The sequence below is a fragment of the Salvia miltiorrhiza genome, chromosome 8 (genome assembly GCF_028751815.1).
Source record: "Salvia miltiorrhiza cultivar Shanhuang (shh) chromosome 8, IMPLAD_Smil_shh, whole genome shotgun sequence".
NCBI classification, from domain to species: Eukaryota; Viridiplantae; Streptophyta; class Magnoliopsida; order Lamiales; family Lamiaceae; genus Salvia; species Salvia miltiorrhiza.
This window is the reverse complement of record NC_080394.1, coordinates 48205495-48229047: the sequence shown is the minus strand read 5'-3', so window position 1 is coordinate 48229047 and position 23553 is coordinate 48205495. Positions and strand designations below refer to the sequence as shown.

Genomic DNA, 23553 nt, shown 5'->3' with positions numbered 1-23553 from the left:
AGCCCAGCTACTGCTGGAACCAGAGCAACCCAGCATCGGCCGGTGCCCAGCGACCGCTGGAACCGAAGGTGGAGCCCAGCAACTGCTGAGATGTTGGATGCACAAAGCATCAGCGCCCGCTGAAGCTCACCCGGCGTTGAAATGCTTGATGCTCAAAGTACCATCGCTCGTTGGTCTCAAGCGAGCATTGGACAAAAGAGAGGTGAAAGAATCCACAGAAATTTCGTGTGATGAAGTGAAGCGAGATTTCTCTCCTTGTATTTTTGAAGGAGAATCCATCAAAATCCATAAAGTTTTAAAATCCACAGACTTTTGGATACCTAATTTTTTTAAGACTTTTTAAAATCTATATTGAATACCTCTAGATTTTTTAAGACTTTTAAAAGTCTGGATTGAATACCCCTAAAATTTCAAAGTCCAAAAAAATCCTACAGACTCTACAACCAATACACCACACTACATTTAGTTAAAATTAAAAATTTTAAATTTTAAATCATTTTTATACTCTCTCAACACCAACGAAAGTGGTGTGTATTCCTTTTTGAGCTGTCCCAATGAAAATGGTGCATTTCTTTTTTTGGTAATAATTTTACACTATAAATAATGTGGCCCCATACACCTTTACACACTTTTACACTACAATCTTATTCTCCTTAAATCCCGGATGAAAAGAAGCGTACCGCTTTCGTTGGGATGGAGGGAGTATAAAAAAACAAATTTTCAATTTTTTTTTTGGAGCGTGAAATACACTCTCCCAACATTTTTTCACTCTGCGCCCCGAGTGCTAGGGAGGGGGGCTGGAGCAGAATTGCTAGGCTCGGCAATGGAGGGTGGTGCACGCGGGCATGGTGCGCACCCTCCATTGTGGATGCCCTAAGCTCTCAAAAAATAAATTCATCTACCTCAACTTATTTTCTCATTATCTCTTAAACAACACTTATTTTACAAAAATAATTCAATTATGATTTTTTAATTTCATTTCTTTACAATTTTCTCTCTAACTAAAAGATTTTCTCTGTAACTTATAAGTTCAATTATCCAAACAATTTGGCAACTTATACTTTCTTTAAGAAACTATATCTTATAAGCTCTTTACAATAAGCTTAGCCAAAAACACCCCCTCGGTGCATCTACACAAATTACACTGTATTTCTAAAAGACTTAATTTTAAGTTAGCTATTCAATATCTTAAGAGGACGTTTATTTTGAAGGATTAATCTTGATAGATGAAAATAACAAGGTTAATCTCTTGTTTATTTGAGATATTTCAAGTTCCTTGATTCTTTCTATCATTTAAACTAGTTTTGTTTGATTCTTATCCCATTAAAAAGGAGAAATACATGTATTAAGGATAAAAAAAACTTAATCATACATATTATCAATCATGCAAAGTAAACGTCTCTAATGAAATTATTAACTCCACCAATTAAGAACTATCTTAAGTAGAATTAGAGAATAATACATTATTTTTACTTAATTGCCCAATTTTATTTTATTTTATGACATATCGAATTTGAAATCTCGAAATGCATTTAATTAAGATGAAACAGAAATTCAAGATGAATTGAATAAATGGTAATTTTCAGGTGGCCAGAAAACCCAAAGGGGCCAGTCATTGATTGACTTTGTCTTTGTGGGTTTGGTTGTCTTGAGGTTGCATCGATATTGCATATTTGAATAAATGCCCATCAAACTATAGTCATGTCTATTAACTCCCCACTCATGAATTATGATGGGTCTCTTCATCATATCTAATTGTTTCTTAGAAGATACTCGACTAATTAAATAGAAAGAAATCTTTATACTACCCTCCGCTAAAAAAATGCGTAATTTTTGTTGTTTTGATACATCCAATAAAAATAGTACTCCCTACGTACAACTGTATCTGAGACCATTTTTCAGATACGAAAATTAAGAAAAGTGTATTTAGTTGTTTAAATATAGTAGGTAATAAAGTGAAAAGTGATTAGTTTGTTATTGGGATTATAGCAAAAAAATACACGAACTTTGATAAAAGTTCCAATTTTCACCTGAACTTTCAAATTAGCCAAAATATACTTGAACTTATATTTTTTGTTGTAAATTTCACCTGAACTTGCAATGATTGAACTCCGTCGAGGTGAAATTTACAACAAAAAATATAAGTTCAGGTATATTTTGGCCAATTTGAAAGTTCAGGTGAAAATTGCAACTTTTATCAAAGTTCGTGTATTTTTTGGCTATAATCCCTTTGTTATTCTATTTGTTTTATTCTTACTTTTTTGGTAGAATAACTTTAATTAAAATTTGAATAATTTTAATTGCATTATTTTAATTAAATTATTTTAATTAAAATATTAAAATTTTGAATATTAATAATGTAAAAAAAACGTTGCTTTTTTAAAATGGAGAGGCAGCCAACTAATCAAATGCATAAAGTGAGATACAAAAGCAATTGGAAACAAAAACAATTTCATTAATTAAAATTTGGGTAAAACTGGCGCCACGTTACAGATTTGGTGTTCCCACCAAAATTCCAAAACACCTCCTATAAATGCATTAACAGTTCAGCCTCTCTCTCATAAATGCATTTACATATTTCAAACACTACTACACAATGTGTACAAATCTAACAACACAAAAGAAGAATCAAGTGGTGCAATTTATCCTTGAAGGCAGCAAGGATGGGAAGCCAAGTAAAGGCAGTTACAAGGAAGCACAATTGAAGTTCAACATCTCTCGAGCAACCGTCTTTCGGCTATGGGCTGCTGCAAAAACACAACAAAAGAATGGTGACGTAATACATCTTGTAAGTGGCAAAACAACTAGACTTCATAGTAAGTACATTGAACTTGATCTTACCTTGCTTGTGAATATGGAATCCACTAAGAGGGGAAGCATTAGAAGGCTAGCACAAGGAAGTTTAGATGCCACAACAGTTATCGAGTACCTCATATGGGCAAGGAAGCACTAAGAAGACAGATCGCTTACTAGTTAACTTAGAAGTGCCAGTGGAGCTTATTGAAGCATGCATAAATCATCTCAATGAAAGGGGAAACAGTGATGGAATGACAGATATAGTGCAGAATTTGGGCCTAGACATAATCGAGAGGGCTTAGGAATGCAAAGCACAGATCACAGAAGGGTTACAAACCCCAATCTTTTGTAAAGCACAAATGCACAAATCACATTTGGGTTACAAACCCCAATATTTTGTAAATTTCAGATCAGGTATGAATGAACAAATCTCAGGGTTAAGTGAATATCACCTCATCATTGATTTTTATCAAGGAATGTTAGGACCTCTTCACAGTGTTTGTCAGCAATAGCAACGCACTTCGCCCACTCTTCCGCTGATGTCTTCCACGGGAAGTAAACAGGGGCGAAATCAGAAGGAGATTCCTCTTCTAATTCGGATCTAAGTGTTCCGCCATCACCCTCGCCGTCGGCGAGCCCACAATCCGCAGTAACCTCTTCCTCACTGTCCAACGAAGCCACCTCCGGAACCTCTATCCTCCTATTGCTCACTTCCGTCATCGCAGGGGAAGGTTTAGGGAGGAGAGACGACCGCGGGATATAAGGTGTAGGGAGATGAGGGTTCCTCAAATTACCGTATCTCCACGGCTTAGTGAGGCTTCCCCCGCTGCCGGCGAGCCCACAAGCTTCCTCGAAACCATCTTCGTTTGGAGGGAGTCGAGGGTTATACAGAAGGGTGGGGGGACGGCGAGGGTTATACAGACGGGTGGAGGGCGGCGAGGGTTATACAAAGGGGTGGTGAGGCGGCGAGGGTTTATCTATCTATCTCTGCCGCCATCATCATCGCCGGAAAGATTATCGGCCATAGATTTAGAGAGAAGAGAGGGCGGCGGCGTAGATTCAGAGGGGAGAGAGGCGAAAATGGGGAGAATAGGATTTCTGGAGAGAAGAATGTGACATCCCGACATTTTCATAGGAAATATAGAAGACCTTTAATTAAGTATATTATTGATACACGCCCGTTATTTAACAATTATATTATACCAAGGAAATTGATATAGAAATGATATACTCACAATATTTTTATTTTATTTTATTATCGATCGATTTAAATTTTAAATCAAATGCCGAGTTATGTGAAAAACATTAGTACTAGTATTCCTCGTTTTATTTTGTACCCATCGTCTAGTTTGTTTAATTTATTTTGAGTCTAAGGCCCATGTATATGAATTGTGGTATATAGTTATAGGATTAAATTATTATGTCCTTAAGCCCATATAATTATAGGCTTGAGTTTTATTTTTGTATTAAGGCCCATTTTAGTTAGCTGCAGCGTGAGAGAAAAAAAAATGATTACAATCTGACAAGAATCAGATTTCTTTTCTGCTATAGCGTATGTCAGTTTCTTTTCTGCTACAGCGTATTTTCATCTCCCGAGAAATCTTCAAAATCTGCCCAAAATCTTTTTACTTCCTACCGAGCCTTATCTCTGCAACCTCTTCACTCTCTTTTTTTAAAACTCTCCCAAACCCATCAGAACCTTCTCTGTCATTTTCCATCTCTGAAACTCTGTCATTTTCTATCTCTGAATCTGCAAGAATATTTCTACCTCAAGAGTTCATGACACTTATCAAGGCAAGCAGATACTACTACACATTCATCAAACATTCACCAAAATCCAACTGAACAAGGTTCGATCTTCTGCCTTCAACTTTATACCACAACATGTGTTCCTCTACATCAAATATAGAACTAGATTTACAGTCTCACTCATTGACATGAACTTGAACAACATGCTTTTCATTCATAACTTGTAAGGATTTTTAGTAAAACACAATCTCTGCTACAATAAGACTAATAAAATCTGTACAATAAGAAAATAGCTAGATCAAGAACAATCTGTACCAACAAACACCAAGACTCGACCTTCTTTTCCCCTTCCTTCCTCGAGAACCAATTCCCACCATTATACAAGAACTTACCTTACTTCTCATCTGCAAGATTCATTTTTTTTTTCTCAAGAACAAATCTTCCTGTCACATTCTTACTTCGTTGTTGGGATGGGTTGGAGCGCGAGAGTGTGAGAAGGGGATTCCCGTTCCTTTCTTTTGGTGGTTGCATAAGCACCGCCCTGTCGGAGAGGGCGGCGGCGCGGCGGCTCCCTTCTGGGCCTGCTGCTGCCGGATTCGCGTGAGGAAAAGAGGGAGAAGGCGAACGGCGGCTGGGCAAGGTGACGCCGAAGAAGGCGGCGCGGCCGGCCATGGTCTGAATCGGAGCTCGGCAGCGGCGGTGGCAGCCTGGCAGCTGCTGTCCGTCAAAGCCAGAGAGGAGAGGGGAGAACAGGGGGCCGGGGTGGCCTTCGTTTTGCTCGCCGGAGGTTGACGGTGGCGCGGCCGGAGGCCAGGCGCGCGGCCCGCTGCGAAAATGGCAGCAGCGGCGGCGGCCTTCCTCGGCCGTCCGCCGCAGAGGACGCGAAGGAGAGGAGTGGCGTGCGGCGACTGGCAACTGACGACTGGCGGCGAGCCTCGCCGGGGTGGCTGCGGCGGCAGCGGCGGCGGCGGCGTGGCTGGACTGGAGAGGGGTGGCCGAAGGGTGTGAGAGAGGGAGAGAGGGAGGCGTGAGTTCAGTGGGTGAGAAGAGAGAGAGAGAGAGTTTGTCCTTATTTCTAAATTTCATTTTAGGGCTTAATTTAGGCTTTAATTGTTTTGGGCTGATTTCATTAGTTTTATGGGCCGATTTTTAATTGATTGGTGGGCTGATTTTATTATTTCTAATGGGTTCTACTTTCTTAATAAAATACTTGGGCTGCTTTATTAATAACAAGACTTCAAATTATTTTCTTTGGACCTGTAAATGTTTTAATAAAAATATTAATTTTTCTTCCAATAATAAGATTCTATATTTTCTTTAAATGATTAATAATTTTTAGATTTAGTGTTAATTATATTTGTTAAAATTACTAATTATGTATTAAAAGTTTATGGATTCACAGAGATTATTAATTCGGGCAAAGTGTATCAATAGTTAGTGATTTTCCCCTCTTTATTTAGAAGTTAGAATAGCACCAAGAGACCTATTAAGAATAGATTTCTTGTAGGCCTTGAGGACCAGGAGGATTAGCACTGCTTTCCCGTGACAGGTTTACGATTAAACTACAGGCTTTGCCTATTCAGGTGGGTTTTATTTTACGTACAATGTATCTTGAGTTATATAAGCTCTGATATTTCATGAAAATTATCTGTTTATCCAATATAAATATTTTTTATGTGCGTTCTGTAATTGTTTAAGGCTCATTTAAGCATCGATCGAGATTCTCATTTGGCCTAACACGCTAAATGAGGATTGTGTACACAAGGTTAGTGGCTCGATGGGTTGATCGCCATCGTGCACTAACAGATTAGAACGTTATAAGGGTGGGTGCTTGACAGGAGGTTATCCGGAGCACGGTGCTTGACAGGAGGTTATCCGGAGCACAGTTAAGACTATTGATTCTGACCGGGTGCGTCCTGAGATCAATAACAGAATTTTGGATCTGACTGGGCGTGTCCCGGGATCAGTGAATGTGGGGAGAAAGTGAGTAACAATCGAACGTACATGGCGCGCCACTTAATGAAGAAAAGTTTTGTCATGCTTAGAAGTGGATTTCTGTTTTTAAACCTTCTGAGTTATGATTGAGATATTGGATAAACTACTTCGACTATTTCTTAAAATATTTCAAAAACTCGTGCCCACTGAGTACATTAGCACTCAACCCAAATTATTTTCAAATATTTTCAGGTTGATCGGCTGGTGCAGACGGGGCTGAGCTGAGGCTGGGTACCACAATGTCTTTTGCTTCCGCTAACGACTATCTTGTCATTTCGTCTGTTAAATTCTCTAAACTTAGAATTTCTATTATGTGGTACAATATTATCTTATTGGGCTTAAACTCTTATCCTATATTTTTATTAATAAAGCTATCTTTGATTATGATCAGAGTCACGAAACTAAACTTATGCGATCCTGAGTTGGAATATTGTCATTTGATTGGCAACTCTTAAGGCCTTTCAATTTACCTCATTTCATTTTATCTCATTGGAATATGAATACCCAATTTAACGGGTAGATTGTCGAGTTTATTCCGGTTGATTAAGACTTTCCATTATTTTTCCTATTTCTTCTTGTTTGGGGAAGTCGGGTCGTTACAAGTGGTATCAGAGCATAAGTTTTCTTTCGTGTCTCTGACTACCGCTAGTTTAACTATTTCGAGTCTAGAATTGTGCCTCTAGACTACTAAGCAATTCTGCAACCCTCAGCTCACCGTCTCACTGCCTGATCAACAAAGGTACGTTTTCAAATAAATGATTTTGCTTCAAGAAAGTGCGCGCAAAAGATTATCTTGTGAAATGCTTAAATGATTTCACATATGCAAAGAGATATTATTTATGCAAGGAAAGAAGAATGCGATATTTGGACCAGAGAGTCCTTACAAGAAGCAAAGTATGTAATCATGATGGGACTCTCCGAGCCCACATGATCAATTTTCAAGATAAGTATATTATGACGAGTCTCTTTGAGCTTACATAAGCATGTTTGAAAGAGAAAAGATTTGTTGTTTATGTTTGATTCCATGAATCGTTTATGATTAAAGATATGTTATGATTTTTAACTTCATGCACGTTGAGTAATATTTCAGATGGCATAAGTGACCTTATTTGTTGACCTCGGTTATTTATGACCTTTTTGACTTGATAGTTATAAGTAGGTTGACTCAACAGTCAACAAAGTTATGAACTTATAAGAGTATGCCTTGCCTCATAGTTAGAGGTGCTCTAGTTAATGCTATGATAGGATTTCAATCCATATGAACTATACCTTTGCTTAGAGAACTTTAGAATGACGAAGAATAGAACCTTGATGAGCATAGAATGCTCTCAGAATACCTATAATGCTTATAGCACAGAGAAACTTGGTTAGATCTAGCCTTACGCTATTTCTGTTTGAATGTCGTTGGTCTTTCTTTTTAGACGGACAAACAAGGCGAGAAATTTTGCAAGCATTAGACTCCAATGTACTTGCAAGAATAATATGAAGAGAAGCTTCATGACTACATCAAGAACCTAGATGTTTTCTTCAAAGAATTTTGGGAGATTTTCGTGTTTTGAATAGATGCGCGCAATGGAAGAGTATTAGATATCGAATCATCAACGAGGCTCGTGCGGCACCTTTCAAACGAATGGAATATAGGGACAACTAATACATGCCCAAGAATTGTGATCAACGATTTTCCGCAGTTGACCAAGAGCACCAAGCCAAGGCCATTGACATCGTAAGAAGATCATCAGAACAATATTGAGGAAGCTATCGCAAGAAATTCACGAGAGAGCAATTGTCTGCTTATATTATTAGATTAATGGTGGTACCAGTTGTGTGGAATCACGTTTCTTTTGACATAATCACCAATTCTTTTGATTGTAAGGTCGAACTCTTCTACATCTAACTCAGGCCTTACCTAAAGCCTCAATTCTTTTAATAAATTCTCATATTATGCTTATGTATTCCAAAGAAACACTTGGAGTATACGATTGTATTCATTATATTGAAAGTCCTCTTTTGAGGCATATGATACATAAGTATTTTGTTTGTACTTTAACGCGTGTTATTCAAAATTTCCTTCCTCATAACTCGCCTAGTTATTATGATTAATTTAGACCCGACATTGTTCAATCGTGTTAATCAAAAGAACCCTTTTTGAGATGCACTATTATTTCGAATGTTATGAAATTTCTCTCTTGAGGCATGCATATCAATAAATTATTCATACATTATGCGTGTTGTTCAAATTTGCCTTTCATAGCACGCGTGTCTCATGACTGAGTCACATATGATATTGTTGAAACCCTATTAACCAATTGAACGTTTAACCACACAATAGATATGGCAATAAGAGAGCGTGGACGGCGATGAGGAATTACCCTGATGAGGTTGCACCATAAGTAGCACAAGACCATTTAGTAATGAAAGGATTTTGCAAAGAGAAGCCACCTAGGTTTGACGGTTTAGGCGGTCCTATGAATGCCGAGAAGTGGATCAAAGCAATGGGAGAATTTCACCGGGGATTACTTTTGGCAGAGTTATATGAGAGGTGCACACCGGAATGTTACCGACAGAGAAAACAGAACGAGTTCTGGAACGTGAGGCAGAAGGCTGGAACGGTGACTGAGTATGACAGGACTTTCGACCAACTGTCACGATATGCTCCACTCCTATTGGATATTAATGAGAAACGCGCGGAGAAGTTTAGGAACGGACTGGGCCATGAGATATCGACTTCCCTAGGAAGTCAGGGAGATCTCACTTATACACAAACACTGAGCAGAGCTCTCACGATTGAGTCATTGCTACCAAGCTAATGAGGAAATAAGAATGCTAGACTTTCTTAGTCAATTTGATAGGAGAACCAGAATCAGAGGAAAACGACCGAGGAAGTTCCAGTTGTTCGAGATTTCAAATATATTTTTCCCGAAGAATTGCTCGATTTGCCACTAGACCGACAACTAGAATTTACAATTGATTTGGAACCCAGAGCTGCACCTATGTCCAAGGCGCCATGCAGAATGGCCCCACCAGAACTACAAGAACTGAAAGTACAACTGCAGGAGTTGTTATACTTACGTTTTATACGACCTAGTGTGTGTCCATGGAGAGCACCAGTCTTGTTCGTCAAAAGGAAAGATGGCTCGTTGATGATGTGTATTGACTACCAAGAACTAACATGTTCACGACAAAGAATAGACATCCTCTTCTGAGGGTAGACGAAATGTTTTATCAGCTGAAGGAAGCCGGTGTCTTTTCCAAGATTGACCTAAGGTATGGTTACCATCAGCTCACAATGAAAATGGAAGACATTTGAAAGACAACATTTCGAACGCATTACGGACATTACAAGTTCACATTGATGACTTTTGGATTAACGAATGCCCCATTCGTTTTCATGGATCTAATGAATAGAGTGATCAATCAGTATCTCGATAGTTTCATCTTAGTGTTAGTTGATAACATCCCCATCTACTCGAAGACTGAAGAACAACACGAAGAACACTTGTTCATCGTACTCGAGACGTGGCGGGATGAGATACTACTCGCCAAATTCAGCAAGTGTGAGTTTTGGTTGGGAGAAGTGATGTTTCTCAGTCACATCATGTCGACTGAAGGAATCAAAGTGGACCCTGCCAAGGTCGAAGCAGTCAAGGAATGGAAGGCACCATCAAACGTCAATGAGATCAGAAGTTTCCTTGATCTAGTGGGCTACTACAAAAGATTCATTGAAGGATTCTCAAAAATTGGCTGGGCCAATGACTTAGCTTTTGAGAAAGAGAATCAAGTAATTTTGGTCCGAAGCTTGTGAATAAAATTTTTAGGAACTCAAGATAAGGCTGACTACTGCCCCAATGTTAGCAATACCAGAAGAAAATGGAGAATTTGTGGAGTACACCGATGCCTCGAAACTAGGACTAGGTTGCGTGTTAATGTAAAATCGAAAAGGCAATAGCATCTCGTCAACTGAAGCCACATGAGTTGAACTACCCGATCCATAACTTAGAGTCCGCTGTTGTCGTGTACAAGCTGAAGATTTGGAGACACTACTTCTATAGAATTAAGTGTGAGATCTTTACAAACCATAAGAGCTTGAGTATTTCTTCGAGCAAAGGAATTTGAACATAAGACAACGAGGATGACTCGAATTAGTGAAGGATTACGATTGCGCCATCATTTGCCACTTACCACCCCAGGAAAGTGAATATAGTAGCTGGCGCCCTAAGTCAAAAGACGAATGCCAAATTAGGGTATTTCATCACCCAATAAAAGGAACTGATTCGTGACTTCGCCTCACTCAGTTTAGAAATTGTTCATCATCCGGAGACAGTATCAGGTTGTGTAGCTGCACTAGTAGCTAAACATGATTTAAGAGAAATAATTGTGCAAGCACAAATGGGAGGTTGGTACTTAGAGAAGACGCGTCTTGCGGCAAGAACGAGTGAAACTAAGGGATTATCTGAAGACAAGGATAATGCACTAACGGTTGGTAAAAGATTGTGCGTGCAACACAAGGAAGAGTTGAAGAACGAGATTTTGAGGGAAGCTCATGATACTTCTTACGCTGCACATCCAGGTAACACAAAGATGTACTGGGATTGAAGCAAATTTTCTTATGGAGAGGAAATAAAAAAAGATGTAGCGTCGTTTGTGCAGCGGTGTCACGCCTGCCAACAAGTTAAAGTTGTGCATCAAATGTCGTATGGAATGCTGCAACAATTACCTACTCCTGAATGGAAATGAGAACATATCAACATGGATTTTGTGGTGAGCTTACCAAGATCAGTGCATGGAAACACTACATTTTGGGTGACCGCGGATCGCCTATCAACATCAGCGCATTTCATCCGCATACAAATGACTTTCAGATTGGAGAAGCTTGCAAAGCTGTATGTTAAAGAAATTGCGCGTCTTGACGGAGAACCTGAGTCAATCACATCTTATCGTGATTCCAAATTCACAGTTAGATTTTGGAGGATCTTACAAAAAACGATGAGCACCACATTGAATTTCGACACAACCTACCATCCCCAAATGGACGGTCAATCTGAACGGATTATTGGAGCATTGAAATACATGCTTTGAGCAACTGTTGCAGATAAATGAGAAAAATTGGGAGGACCTGCTACCCCTCGTGGAGTTCGCCCATAATGACAGCTACCAGTCAACGATTGGAATGACCTTACGAAGCACTATATGGATGTAAATGCAGATCATCACTTTACTGGGAAGAAGCAGATGAACAAAAACTGTTGAGACCAGGACTAGTTCAGTGGATGATTGAGAAAGTCGACTAGATTAATCAGAGGATAAAAGAAACATAAGATAGAGAAAAGTCACACACGACGCACTGAAATGGAATTCAATGCCGGGAACCGAGTCTTTCTCAAAAATTTTCCAACATAAGGAGTTACCCATTTTAGAAGTAGATGTATTTTGCGACCCCGCTATATAGGACCTTTCGAGATTCTAGATAGAATGGGACTCGTAGCTTATATGTTGGCACTGCCACCTAGCAATTTAAACGTGCACAATGTGTTTCATGTTTCAACATTACGAAAGTACGTACTAATCCAAAGCACGCTAGTAAAGCATGACGAAGTAGTTCTAGCCCAACACCTGAACTATGGAGATAAGCCAATCCCGATGTTTGATCGAAAGATCCAAGTTTTAAGAAACAAGCAAAATCCCTTGGTTTGTACTTTGGCACCACCATGGTATAGAAAAAGCGAAGTGAGAACTAGAAGAAAAGTTGTAAGCTCAAAACCCCGAGTTAGATTGCTACGGCTTGTAAATTTCGAGGACGAAATTTTTTTTAAGGAGGGTGGTATGTGACATCCCGACATTTTCATAGGAAATATAGAAGACCTTTAATTAAGTATATTATTGATACACGCCCGTTATTTAACAATTATATTATACCAAGGAAATTGATATAGAAATGATATACTCACAATATTTTTATTTTATTTTATTATCGATCGATTTAAATTTTAAATCAAATGCCGAGTTATGTGAAAAACATTAGTACTAGTATTCCTCGTTTTATTTTGTACCCATCGTCTAGTTTGTTTAATTTATTTTGAGTCTAAGGCCCATGTATATGAATTGTGGTATATAGTTATAGGATTAAATTATTATGTCCTTAAGCCCATATAATTATAGGCTTGAGTTTTATTTTTGTATTAAGGCCCATTTTAGTTAGCTGCAGCGTGAGAGAAAAAAAAATGATTACAATCTGACAAGAATCAGATTTCTTTTCTGCTATAGCGTATGTCAGTTTCTTTTCTGCTACAGCGTATTTTCATCTCCCGAGAAATCTTCAAAATCTGCCCAAAATCTTTTTACTTCCTACCGAGCCTTATCTCTGCAACCTCTTCACTCTCTTTTTTTAAAACTCTCCCAAACCCATCAGAACCTTCTCTGTCATTTTCCATCTCTGAAACTCTGTCATTTTCTATCTCTGAATCTGCAAGAATATTTCTACCTCAAGAGTTCATGACACTTATCAAGGCAAGCAGATACTACTACACATTCATCAAACATTCACCAAAATCCAACTGAACAAGGTTCGATCTTCTGCCTTCAACTTTATACCACAGCATGTGTTCCTCTACATCAAATATAGAACTAGATTTACAGTCTCACTCATTGACATGAACTTGAACAACATGCTTTTCATTCATAACTTGTAAGGATTTTTAGTAAAACACAATCTCTGCTACAATAAGACTAATAAAATCTGTACAATAAGAAAATAGCTAGATCAAGAACAATCTGTACCAACAAACACCAAGACTCGACCTTCTTTTCCCCTTCCTTCCTCGAGAACCAATTCCCACCATTATACAAGAACTTACCTTACTTCTCATCTGCAAGATTCATTTTTTTTTTCTCAAGAACAAATCTTCCTGTCACATTCTTACTTCGTTGTTGGGATGGGTTGGAGCGCGAGAGTGTGAGAAGGGGATTCCCGTTCCTTTCTTTTGGTGGTTGCATAAGCACCGCCCTGTCGGAGAGGGCGGCGGCGCGGCGGCTCCCTTCTGGGCCTGCTGCTGCCGGATTCGCGTGAGGAAAAGAGGGAGAAGGCGAACGGCGGCTGGGCAAGGTGACGCCGAAGAAGGCGGCGCGGCCGGCCATGGTCTGAATCGGAGCTCGGCAGCGGCGGTGGCAGCCTGGCAGCTGCTGTCCGTCAAAGCCAGAGAGGAGAGGGGAGAACAGGGGGCCGGGGTGGCCTTCGTTTTGCTCGCCGGAGGTTGACGGTGGCGCGGCCGGAGGCCAGGCGCGCGGCCCGCTGCGAAAATGGCAGCAGCGGCGGCGGCCTTCCTCGGCCGTCCGCCGCAGAGGACGCGAAGGAGAGGAGTGGCGTGCGGCGACTGGCAACTGACGACTGGCGGCGAGCCTCGCCGGGGTGGCTGCGGCGGCAGCGGCGGCGGCGGCGTGGCTGGACTGGAGAGGGGTGGCCGAAGGGTGTGAGAGAGGGAGAGAGGGAGGCGTGAGTTCAGTGGGTGAGAAGAGAGAGAGAGAGAGTTTGTCCTTATTTCTAAATTTCATTTTAGGGCTTAATTTAGGCTTTAATTGTTTTGGGCTGATTTCATTAGTTTTATGGGCCGATTTTTAATTGATTGGTGGGCTGATTTTATTATTTCTAATGGGTTCTACTTTCTTAATAAAATACTTGGGCTGCTTTATTAATAACAAGACTTCAAATTATTTTCTTTAGACCTGTAAATGTTTTAATAAAAATATTAATTTTTCTTCCAATAATAAGATTCTATATTTTCTTTAAATGATTAATAATTTTTAGATTTAGTGTTAATTATATTTGTTAAAATTACTAATTATGTATTAAAAGTTTATGGATTCACAGAGATTATTAATTCGGGCAAAGTGTATCAATAGTTAGTGATTTTCCCCTCTTTATTTAGAAGTTAGAATAGCACCAAGAGACCTATTAAGAATAGATTTCTTGTAGGCCTTGAGGACCAGGAGGATTAGCACTGCTTTCCCGTGACAGGTTTACGATTAAACTACAGGCTTTGCCTATTCAGGTGGGTTTTATTTTACGTACAATGTATCTTGAGTTATATAAGCTCTGATATTTCATGAAAATTATCTGTTTATCCAATATAAATATTTTTTATGTGCGTTCTGTAATTGTTTAAGGCTCATTTAAGCATCGATCGAGATTCTCATTTGGCCTAACACGCTAAATGAGGATTGTGTACACAAGGTTAGTGGCTCGATGGGTTGATCGCCATCGTGCACTAACAGATTAGAACTTTATAAGGGTGGGTGCTTGACAGGAGGTTATCCGGAGCACGGTGCTTGACAGGAGGTTATCCGGAGCACAGTTAAGACTATTGATTCTGACCGGGTGCGTCCTGAGATCAATAACAGAATTTTGGATCTGACTGGGCGTGTCCCGGGATCAGTGAATGTGGGGAGAAAGTGAGTAACAATCGAACGTACATGGCGCGCCACTTAATGAAGAAAAGTTTTGTCATGCTTAGAAGTGGATTTCTGTTTTTAAACCTTCTGAGTTATGATTGAGATATTGGATAAACTACTTCGACTATTTCTTAAAATATTTCAAAAACTCGTGCCCACTGAGTACATTAGTACTCAACCCAAATTATTTTCAAATATTTTCAGGTTGATCGGCTGGTGCAGACGGGGCTGAGCTGAGGCTGGGTACCACAATGTCTTTTGCTTCCGCTAACGACTAGCTTGTCATTTCGTCTGTTAAATTCTCTAAACTTAGAATTTCTATTATGTGGTACAATATTATCTTATTGGGCTTAAACTCTTATCCTATATTTCTATTAATAAAGCTATCTTTGATTATGATCAGAGTCACGAAACTAAACTTATGCGATCCTGAGTTGGAATATTGTCATTTGATTGGCAACTCTTAAGGCCTTTCAATTTACCTCATTTCATTTTATCTCATTGGAATATGAATACCCAATTTAACGGGTAGATTGTCGAGTTTATTCCGGTTGATTAAGACTTTCCATTATTTTTCCTATTTCTTCTTGTTTGGGGAAGTCGGGTCGTTACAAAGAATCGAGAGAATAATCGAGAGAGGCAAAAAACTAAGTGCCAGGCTGGAATACACTAAGGGGGGAAGGGGTATCGAAATTTAGGGTTCAATTATTTTTAGATGGTAATTAAGGTCCCCTAATTTTAAGTTAATTATTATCTTATATGGAAAGGTCTCACTTACAGTGGGACACCTAAAATAGAAAGAGTCTCAGATATAGTGGGACGGAGGGAGTATATATTTATCACTTTTTTGACATTATCTCACCAAAAATTTGTTAGGGAGCATTTATTTTGGAGGATAAGACTTGATAAATAAAAATAATAAGGTTAATCTCTTTTTTTATTTTGATGGATTGAAACTTTGGGATATCCGAAGGTCCTTGATTATTTTTATCATTTAAGCTAATTTTGTTTGATTTTTATTCTATCAAAAGAGTGAGATTGAAAAAATTATACTTTTGAGGATAAAAATACTCAAGTAAACGATCCTTTAGTATTTTTTATTATCATTTTTCAACTTATTTATAATTTTACCATACATTGCCCACCATTTGAGGATAAAAATACTCAAGTAAATCTTTTATTTTTATTCTCACTTTCATAATACTACATAAAATTAAATTTTTTTCTACATTCATAAGAGCATCCACAGTGGCTTACTCGATGGGCCTTACTCAAGTAAGCTGCCCATCGAGTAAGGCACCGTGGGAGCATGCTTACTCGTTTAACGAGTAATACTCGTTCGTCTTTATAAAAAGCCCGTGCATTGCACGTGCCAATTAAAAAAAAAAATCTGAAATTTGAATTTCAATAGGACCATTTGAAAAAAAAATATTTCATTTTATTTTATTTTCTTTCTTCTTTTCTATTTGATCGTTTGAATTTATTTATATATTAATGTAAATTTAATTTTAAGTAATTATGTTATTTAAATTATTGCAATTTAAATTAAATGAAAAGTACAAAAATCAAAACTAAAGAGAATGAGTCATCCCACTGTGGGCTCCTTACTCATAAGTGGTCCCCCACTCTATTGAGTAAGGAGCTTACTCAACCACTGTGAATGCTCTAACACACTGATATAACATTTTTTTTAGATTTGTGTCATCAAAAGTGTACACATTTAATTTTTTTAGAAATGGAGTGGGTATACTGTTTTCACATGAAAACTACCATATTCATTTTGTAATAAACATTTGATCGTAAAGTAGCATAAGCGAACTTCTTTGATAATATGCCGCAATCAAGAAGTTTGAGTTACATCCTTTCATGAATATATTATATATCGGTTCTCATAATTCCAGCAAATTATAGTGTATGCAATTTAGAAATTTAGGATTTTAATGTATAGTATTTTAATCGTCCAAGACATTCACACTTCGAAACAGATAGTTTAAATTTATAAGATTTCAGATGACATTAATGATTTTCACATGGTGTAGGCGCGGAGGGATATAATTAATGATTTGGAGCATTACAAAGATCTTAAATCTTTAAACAGGATTACATTTGATTTCCCCAGTCTCTCTATAATAGTTTCAGATGGGAGTTCTTATTTAAATTTTGGACATGAAAATTATTTTATAAGTCCTTTGACTATACATAATTCTGATGGATAAATGCAATATTCAGCTTCAATTTTATGAGACAAAAATTTCATTTTTTTAGTACAATTAATTTAACGGGGAATGAAGTAATTTTATAAGTTCAATGCAATATTATCAATTTAAATAATGATTCTCATTTGAAATTATACATGTGTATACATGTTTTTTTAAGGAAACCTCCTTCTCTACATATATTAATGTCATTATTTCCATTTCTTAAATACATGAGATGCTGGCTGGTTATAATGGATCACTACAAATGGTGAAACTCATGATCCTGTCTAATAAATTGGAGGGAGCTTAAAAAAAGTTGTTATTTTAATACAAAAAGATCTTTTGTTTTACTGAATTTTGAGAAGTTAAACACAAAAAAATATGCCGAAAAAATGAAAGCAAATTGTCGCAATCTATCTATTATTAAATAGGATACATGTTGAAGCTACCACAATAATTCTCACTCCTAGGTGGCATCCTCATATTCTCTCATTCTCATTTTTCTAAATTCTACATTTTATTGATTTTTTTTTTTCATATTTTTAATGATAATTATCTTACCATAACTTCCACCCTAATACAAGCACCTTGCATTTAAAATATAATTAACTATTAATTATTCATTAAGATATTTCAATCAACACATTAAAAAATGACGTTACAAAATAATCATTAATGACATTTAATTTATTTCCTAATTTTATAATTGTTTTCTGCCTATATATATTTCACAAATCTGCAATTAAAATCATTAATGCACTTCATCTTTATTTTGCTCATTCATTTCGATATTCCCGATTAAAGGAAGCACAATTTTGATATAAAAGGTGTTACGGCACTAAGAGTATTGCCATCCAGATTGGAGAAGTGATTGTGGAGTAAAGATACAAAAGCCAATCTAACGATCAAAATAATATGCGCAGATCTTGATATTGGAGAACTAAGTGATTGAGCCGATGGCGAAGTACGGTATCGTAATAAGCGTCGGACAAGATGATTTAACGATTGTTACAATTTTCTACAGCAACTTTCTTACACAATTTGATGATACTGATTCAATGGTATACTACTCTAATCATATTCAGCTTATATCATGTTTGATTTTTTTTAGAATTATGTATCAACGTTTATGTAATTTGCTATTTACCATTAAGGAAATTGATATTCGTTTGATATATGGTTAAATAAAGTGTGTTAGCTATTCAACATCAAATTCTTCAACTAATAGGAGAATATTCAATTCCAATATTTTTTTTATCATAACAAGTAATTCCACTATTAACACAATATGTGATGCATTACCATGAATTGAGATTCCCGATTTCTTCTTATTCCACTCTCCTATGTAGCTTTATTACAAAATTTTATTTTTATTTATTAACAATTCTACAGTTCTTTGTTTTAACAATATACAATTATACATCCTGCCTGATTCATTTTATTTTAATTTTAAAACACAAAAGAAATATTTCTTTCTCCCATATCCAATTTCCCTTTTTATGTCCAAGCCAAAATCATTAAAATTAATTAAATAATTAAAATTTGAGACTTCTAATTGCTATTTACTAATATTATTCATTTAAATCTAATGAAAATTTATGTGATTTTTAATTAATATCACTAGATTTCTCTAATTTGCTATGGATCATGAGGTTGAATTTTCTATTTATAAACAATTCAAAAATTGGATCGTCTTTGTAAAAATAATGACCCAAAACTAAAAACTAAATGTTAGTATATAGATTATTATCTCAGTGATGGAATTTACTAACAATAACAACAACACCAATCACAACAATAACAACCATAATGATGATGATTAGATGATGATGTACTATGATATTTTTAATTTGGATAATAATTTAGAACAGTGGAAAAAAATTATCTAAAAGTCTAAGGAGTTTTATATTTGTATAATCACTACAAGAAAAATGCAAAAACACTACACCTAAAAGACAAGTGTTTTAACAAAAAACCGTGGTCATAGACTCTAAAAGCGTGGTTGTAGATAAAACCGTGGTCTTTTAGCATTTTTTCATGCTAAAAGACCACGGTTTTTTAGTAGCCTAGTCGTTTCAGTGTGGTGGTACTTAATGTATAACATCGGTTTTAACAAACACATGTTAAAGAGGTCAAATAGTGTAGTCTTATTGAATTAATTTAATTAATAATTAAAAAATACTTCAAATCCCTAATTAATCCTAACACAGAAATTAACCGCGCGTCTGCTCTTCACACTTGTCGCTGCGCTCTGCCGCGCGCTGCCTGCTCAGCCATCTCCCTCCGCCGCCTGCTTCGCTTGCTCCGCCTAGCTACTCCGCGCGCCGCCTGCTTCACTTGCTCTGCCTATTCCGCGCGCCGCCTGCTTCGCCTGCTCCGCGCGCCGCCCGCTCCGCGCGCCGCCTGCTCCGCTGCCTGCTGCGCCGTCTGCTTCGCCTGATCCGCCGCCGCCTAATTCGCCTGCTTCACCTGCTCCGCCGCCGCCTAATTCGCCTGCTTCACCTGCTCCGCCGCCGCCTGCTCCGCCCCCTACCTGCCTGCTCCGATAAGCTCAGCCCTAATTCGAAACCCTAGCCTAAAATCAGGTAATAGCTGAATGCAGGGGCTATCTGTAATCAATTTTTTTCTACTTCCCCATATATGGCTGAATGCAGGGGCTATCTGCAATCAATTTAAGGAAATTCATATAGTCATTTAACGTATTCGATTGCCACTTTTCTACTTCCAGATTTGCTGTGGTCGTATTGATTGGCACTATTCAGGTTGGTCCAATTCCCTTCACTAGTGTGTGTATTCATCTTGAGTCTATTCCATTCTGTTATCATGGTTGGCAACTATGAAGTAGGAATATTGTTCAGATTTGATTCTAAAATGATTTGAGTGTGAATTACTTTCAATGGGCTTGAAAACAAGTTGGTGCTCTTCTTACACATGCAATTAACGTATTCGATTAAGGAATAGGAATTCATGGTTGTCTGTAATCAATTTGAATCAATTAAGGAATTCATGGTTGTCTGTAATCAATTTGAAGGTTTAATTATTTATTAGTACATTTGATTGAGGCGCTCTCTCACACAGATTTACTTTTCTACTTCCAGATTTGATCGTGACTGGAAGAAAATTGAGGCTTTTGTTGGCTCAAAGACACTAATCCAGGTAACAAGTTGATTCTCATCTTTGTTAATTTCATTGAAATTATCATTTATGTTAATTGTGTCGCCGGTGGGGGAGAGACGATTTTGAGTAGCTCTAATTAACTCTAATGAATTTTTGTACTTGTGAGTCTAATGTTTAGTCTATAAATTGTATATTTAGGTTAATAATGGATAAATCATGGATGTTAAAGAACAGGCTGAGTGATGAGTATAAGAATGGGGTAGAGTCTTTCATGGAATTTGCCATACAAAATGACACCAATAATGAATTGATGTCATGCCCATGCTCGAAATGTGGAAATTTGATGAGGAAAAAGATTGACCTAGTACGGTTGCATTTGTTGAGTAATGGAATGGACTTAACATATCATACATGGATATGGCATGGAGAAAGATCTACACGAAGTTACTCAACGAAATATGAAAATGAATTTGAGCATCAAGAGCGTAATTTTGTTCATGAAGAACCAATTGATATGGTCCATGCTGCATATGAAGAATTTGACAATCCAAGTAAATTTATAAAATTACTTGAGGATGCAGAAAAACCTTTATATCCTGGATGTGTTAAGTTCACCAAGTTATCTGCAATTGTCAAATTATTCAACTTGAAGGCAAAACATAGTTGGAGTGATAAAAGTTTTACTGATCTTTTGACTATCTTGGGAGATATGCTACCATCCCCTAATGAATTACCTCCAACTATATATGATGCAAAAAAGAGTCTAGCTGCTTTAGGTATGGAGTATGAGAAAATTCATGCATGTCCGAATGATTGTGTCCTATACCGAAAAGAGTATGAGCATTGTGTGAGTTGTCCAACGTGTGGTGTCTCAAGGTGGAAAGAGTGCATGAATTCCTCAATGAAAAACTCAATTCCTGCAAAGGTATTATGGTATTTTCCACCTATTCCAAGATTTCAAAGAATGTACCGTAATAAGGACATTTCAAAGAACTTAACTTGGCATGGTGATAGAAGGGTTAATGATGGATATCTACGTCATCCGGCTGATTCCCCATGTTGGAAGGTTGTGGATCATAGGTGGCGAGAATTTCAAGATGAACCAAGACATCTTAGACTAGCTTTGTCAGCTGATGGGATCAATCCTCATAGTTTGATGTCCTCCTCGTACTCTTGTTGGCCAGTTTTATTGGTCACTTACAATCTTCCACCTTGGTTATGCTTTAAGAGAAAATTCATCATGCTTACTTTATTGATTGCCGGACCTAAGCAGCCAGGTAATGATATTGACGTGTACTTGGCACCATTGATCGACGACTTGACACAATTATGGAAAGTAGGAGTTGAAACATATGATGCTTTCCGTGATGAAATGTTCTTACTTAAAGTTGTCCTGCTATGGACAATAAATGATTTTCCAGCTTATGGAAACTTATCGGGATGCAAAGTTCATGGATATCATGCATGTCCTATATGTGGTGAGAACACTTGTTCAAGAAGGTTGGAGCACAGTCGAAAGATATCATACACAGGCCATAGAAGGTTTCTTGAGCAGAGTCATCCTTATAGAAGGCAAATGAAAGTATTTGATGGTACACAAGAGTTAAGATCTGCACCAAAAGTGTTGAGTGGCCGTGATGTTTTGAAGAGAGTTGCGGCAATAGAATGCAAGTGGGGAAAGATGAGTAAAGAGAAAAAAGATGGTGACAAAAGAATATGGAAGAAGAAGTCAATATTCTTTCAACTCGAGTATTGGGAACATCTACATGTTCGACATATACTTGACGTGATGCACATTGAAAAAAATATTTGTGAAAGTCTCATTGGCACATTACTTAACATCCCCGGCAAAACGAAGGATGGATTAGCCTCGAGAAAAGATCTTGTAAGTATGAAGATGAGGACTGAGTTGGCTCCGATTCAGGGTGATAGAAGAACATATTTGCCAGCAGCATGTTACACATTAAGTAGGGGTGAGAAAAGGCAAGTTTGTGAATCTTTATCTCGAATGAAGCTTCCATCAAATTATTCATCAAATGTGAATAAATTGGTTTCACTTAAAGATTCAAAACTTGTTGGGCTTAAGTCACATGACTATCATACGTTAATGCAACAATTACTTCCCGTGGCAATTCGTGGTGTCTTACCAGATAATGTTAGATATGCTATCACCCGTTTGTGTTTCTTCTTCAATGTGTTGTGCAGCAAAGTGATCGATGTGTCAAAGTTAGATGATATCCAAAGAGAGATTGTAACGACGATGTGTTTGTTAGAGAAATATTTTCTTCCATCCTTTTTTGATATTATGGTTCATCTAACCGTTCACCTAGTACGAGAAGTTAGGTTGTGTGGACCAGTATGGTACAGATGGATGTACCCATTCGAAAGGTACATGCGAGTTTTGAAGACTTATGTGAGAAACAGAAATAGGCCTGAAGGATGTATGGCTGAGTGTTATATTGCTGAAGAGGCTGTTGAATTTTGTTCGGACTATCTATCAAATGTGCAAACATGTGGCATTCCGGAGTCACAGTACGAGATTCAACATACTAAGCCTCTATCGTCGGCAAATATTTCTTCCATTAGTACCGAGGAATTGATGCAAGCACATATGCATTGCCTCGCTAACGATGTTGAGATCGATCCTTATATACGACCACAGTTTGAAAACCGTGGTCTATTAGCGCCCATCTACCACTACACTACCTACAACAACACTCTTTTTACCCCTACGACTACGGTTTTTAACACTAGTCTATCAGCATTTTTCTTGTAGTGAATATCCAAATATATATTTTGAATTTAATTTTTTATATTATTTACTATATCATAATTGTTACAAGTTATATTTGCAATTGTGTAGATTGTAATAACTTTTAAATTGGTTTAATGAATTAACATGTATTACTATATGAGTCGATAATGGGTAGTAAAATTACTTACTACACGAGGCTTGGACGAATAAAATTACATATATAAATGAAATATCTAAATTGTTTAAAGTTATGTTTTCTAGAGAGCTGACAATTGGAGTTATGATTGAAATAATAATTTCACATTTGATCAAACTCAAGACGAGATATTGCTCAAAACACAATTATGGTATTTCAAGTTTCAGACGAGATGATGCTCAGAAGTTAGAGGTGGTCTATCAAACTCTAGATGAGATGATGCCCGAAACTCGGTGGACTTTTCAAATTCCAAATGATATGATGTTCGATAACTCAATTATGATTTTTTAACTCCGACGAGATGA

At 37.5% G+C, this 23553-nt stretch overlaps 1 protein-coding gene and 1 long non-coding RNA gene across 3 annotated transcripts; both read left to right on the top strand.

Moving 5' to 3' along the window:
* The first annotated feature begins 4145 nt into the window (after positions 1-4145).
* Positions 4146-15378, top strand: LOC130996894 (uncharacterized). Of its 2 annotated transcripts, XR_009092868.1 has the most exons (4): positions 4146-4646; positions 6053-6128; positions 14507-14582; positions 15187-15378. It is a non-coding gene; the product is annotated as an uncharacterized LOC130996894 (long non-coding RNA). The 2 variants fall into 2 exon arrangements; XR_009092867.1 differs by lacking the exons at positions 4146-4646; positions 6053-6128 and adding an exon at positions 12617-13100.
* A 5124-nt stretch (positions 15379-20502) lies between these two features.
* LOC130998576 (uncharacterized) lies at positions 20503-23073 on the top strand. Its single transcript, XM_057923992.1, has one exon. The coding sequence runs from the start codon at positions 20503-20505 to the stop codon at positions 23071-23073; it is 2571 nt and encodes an 856-aa protein (XP_057779975.1).
* Positions 23074-23553: the final 480 nt, after the last annotated feature.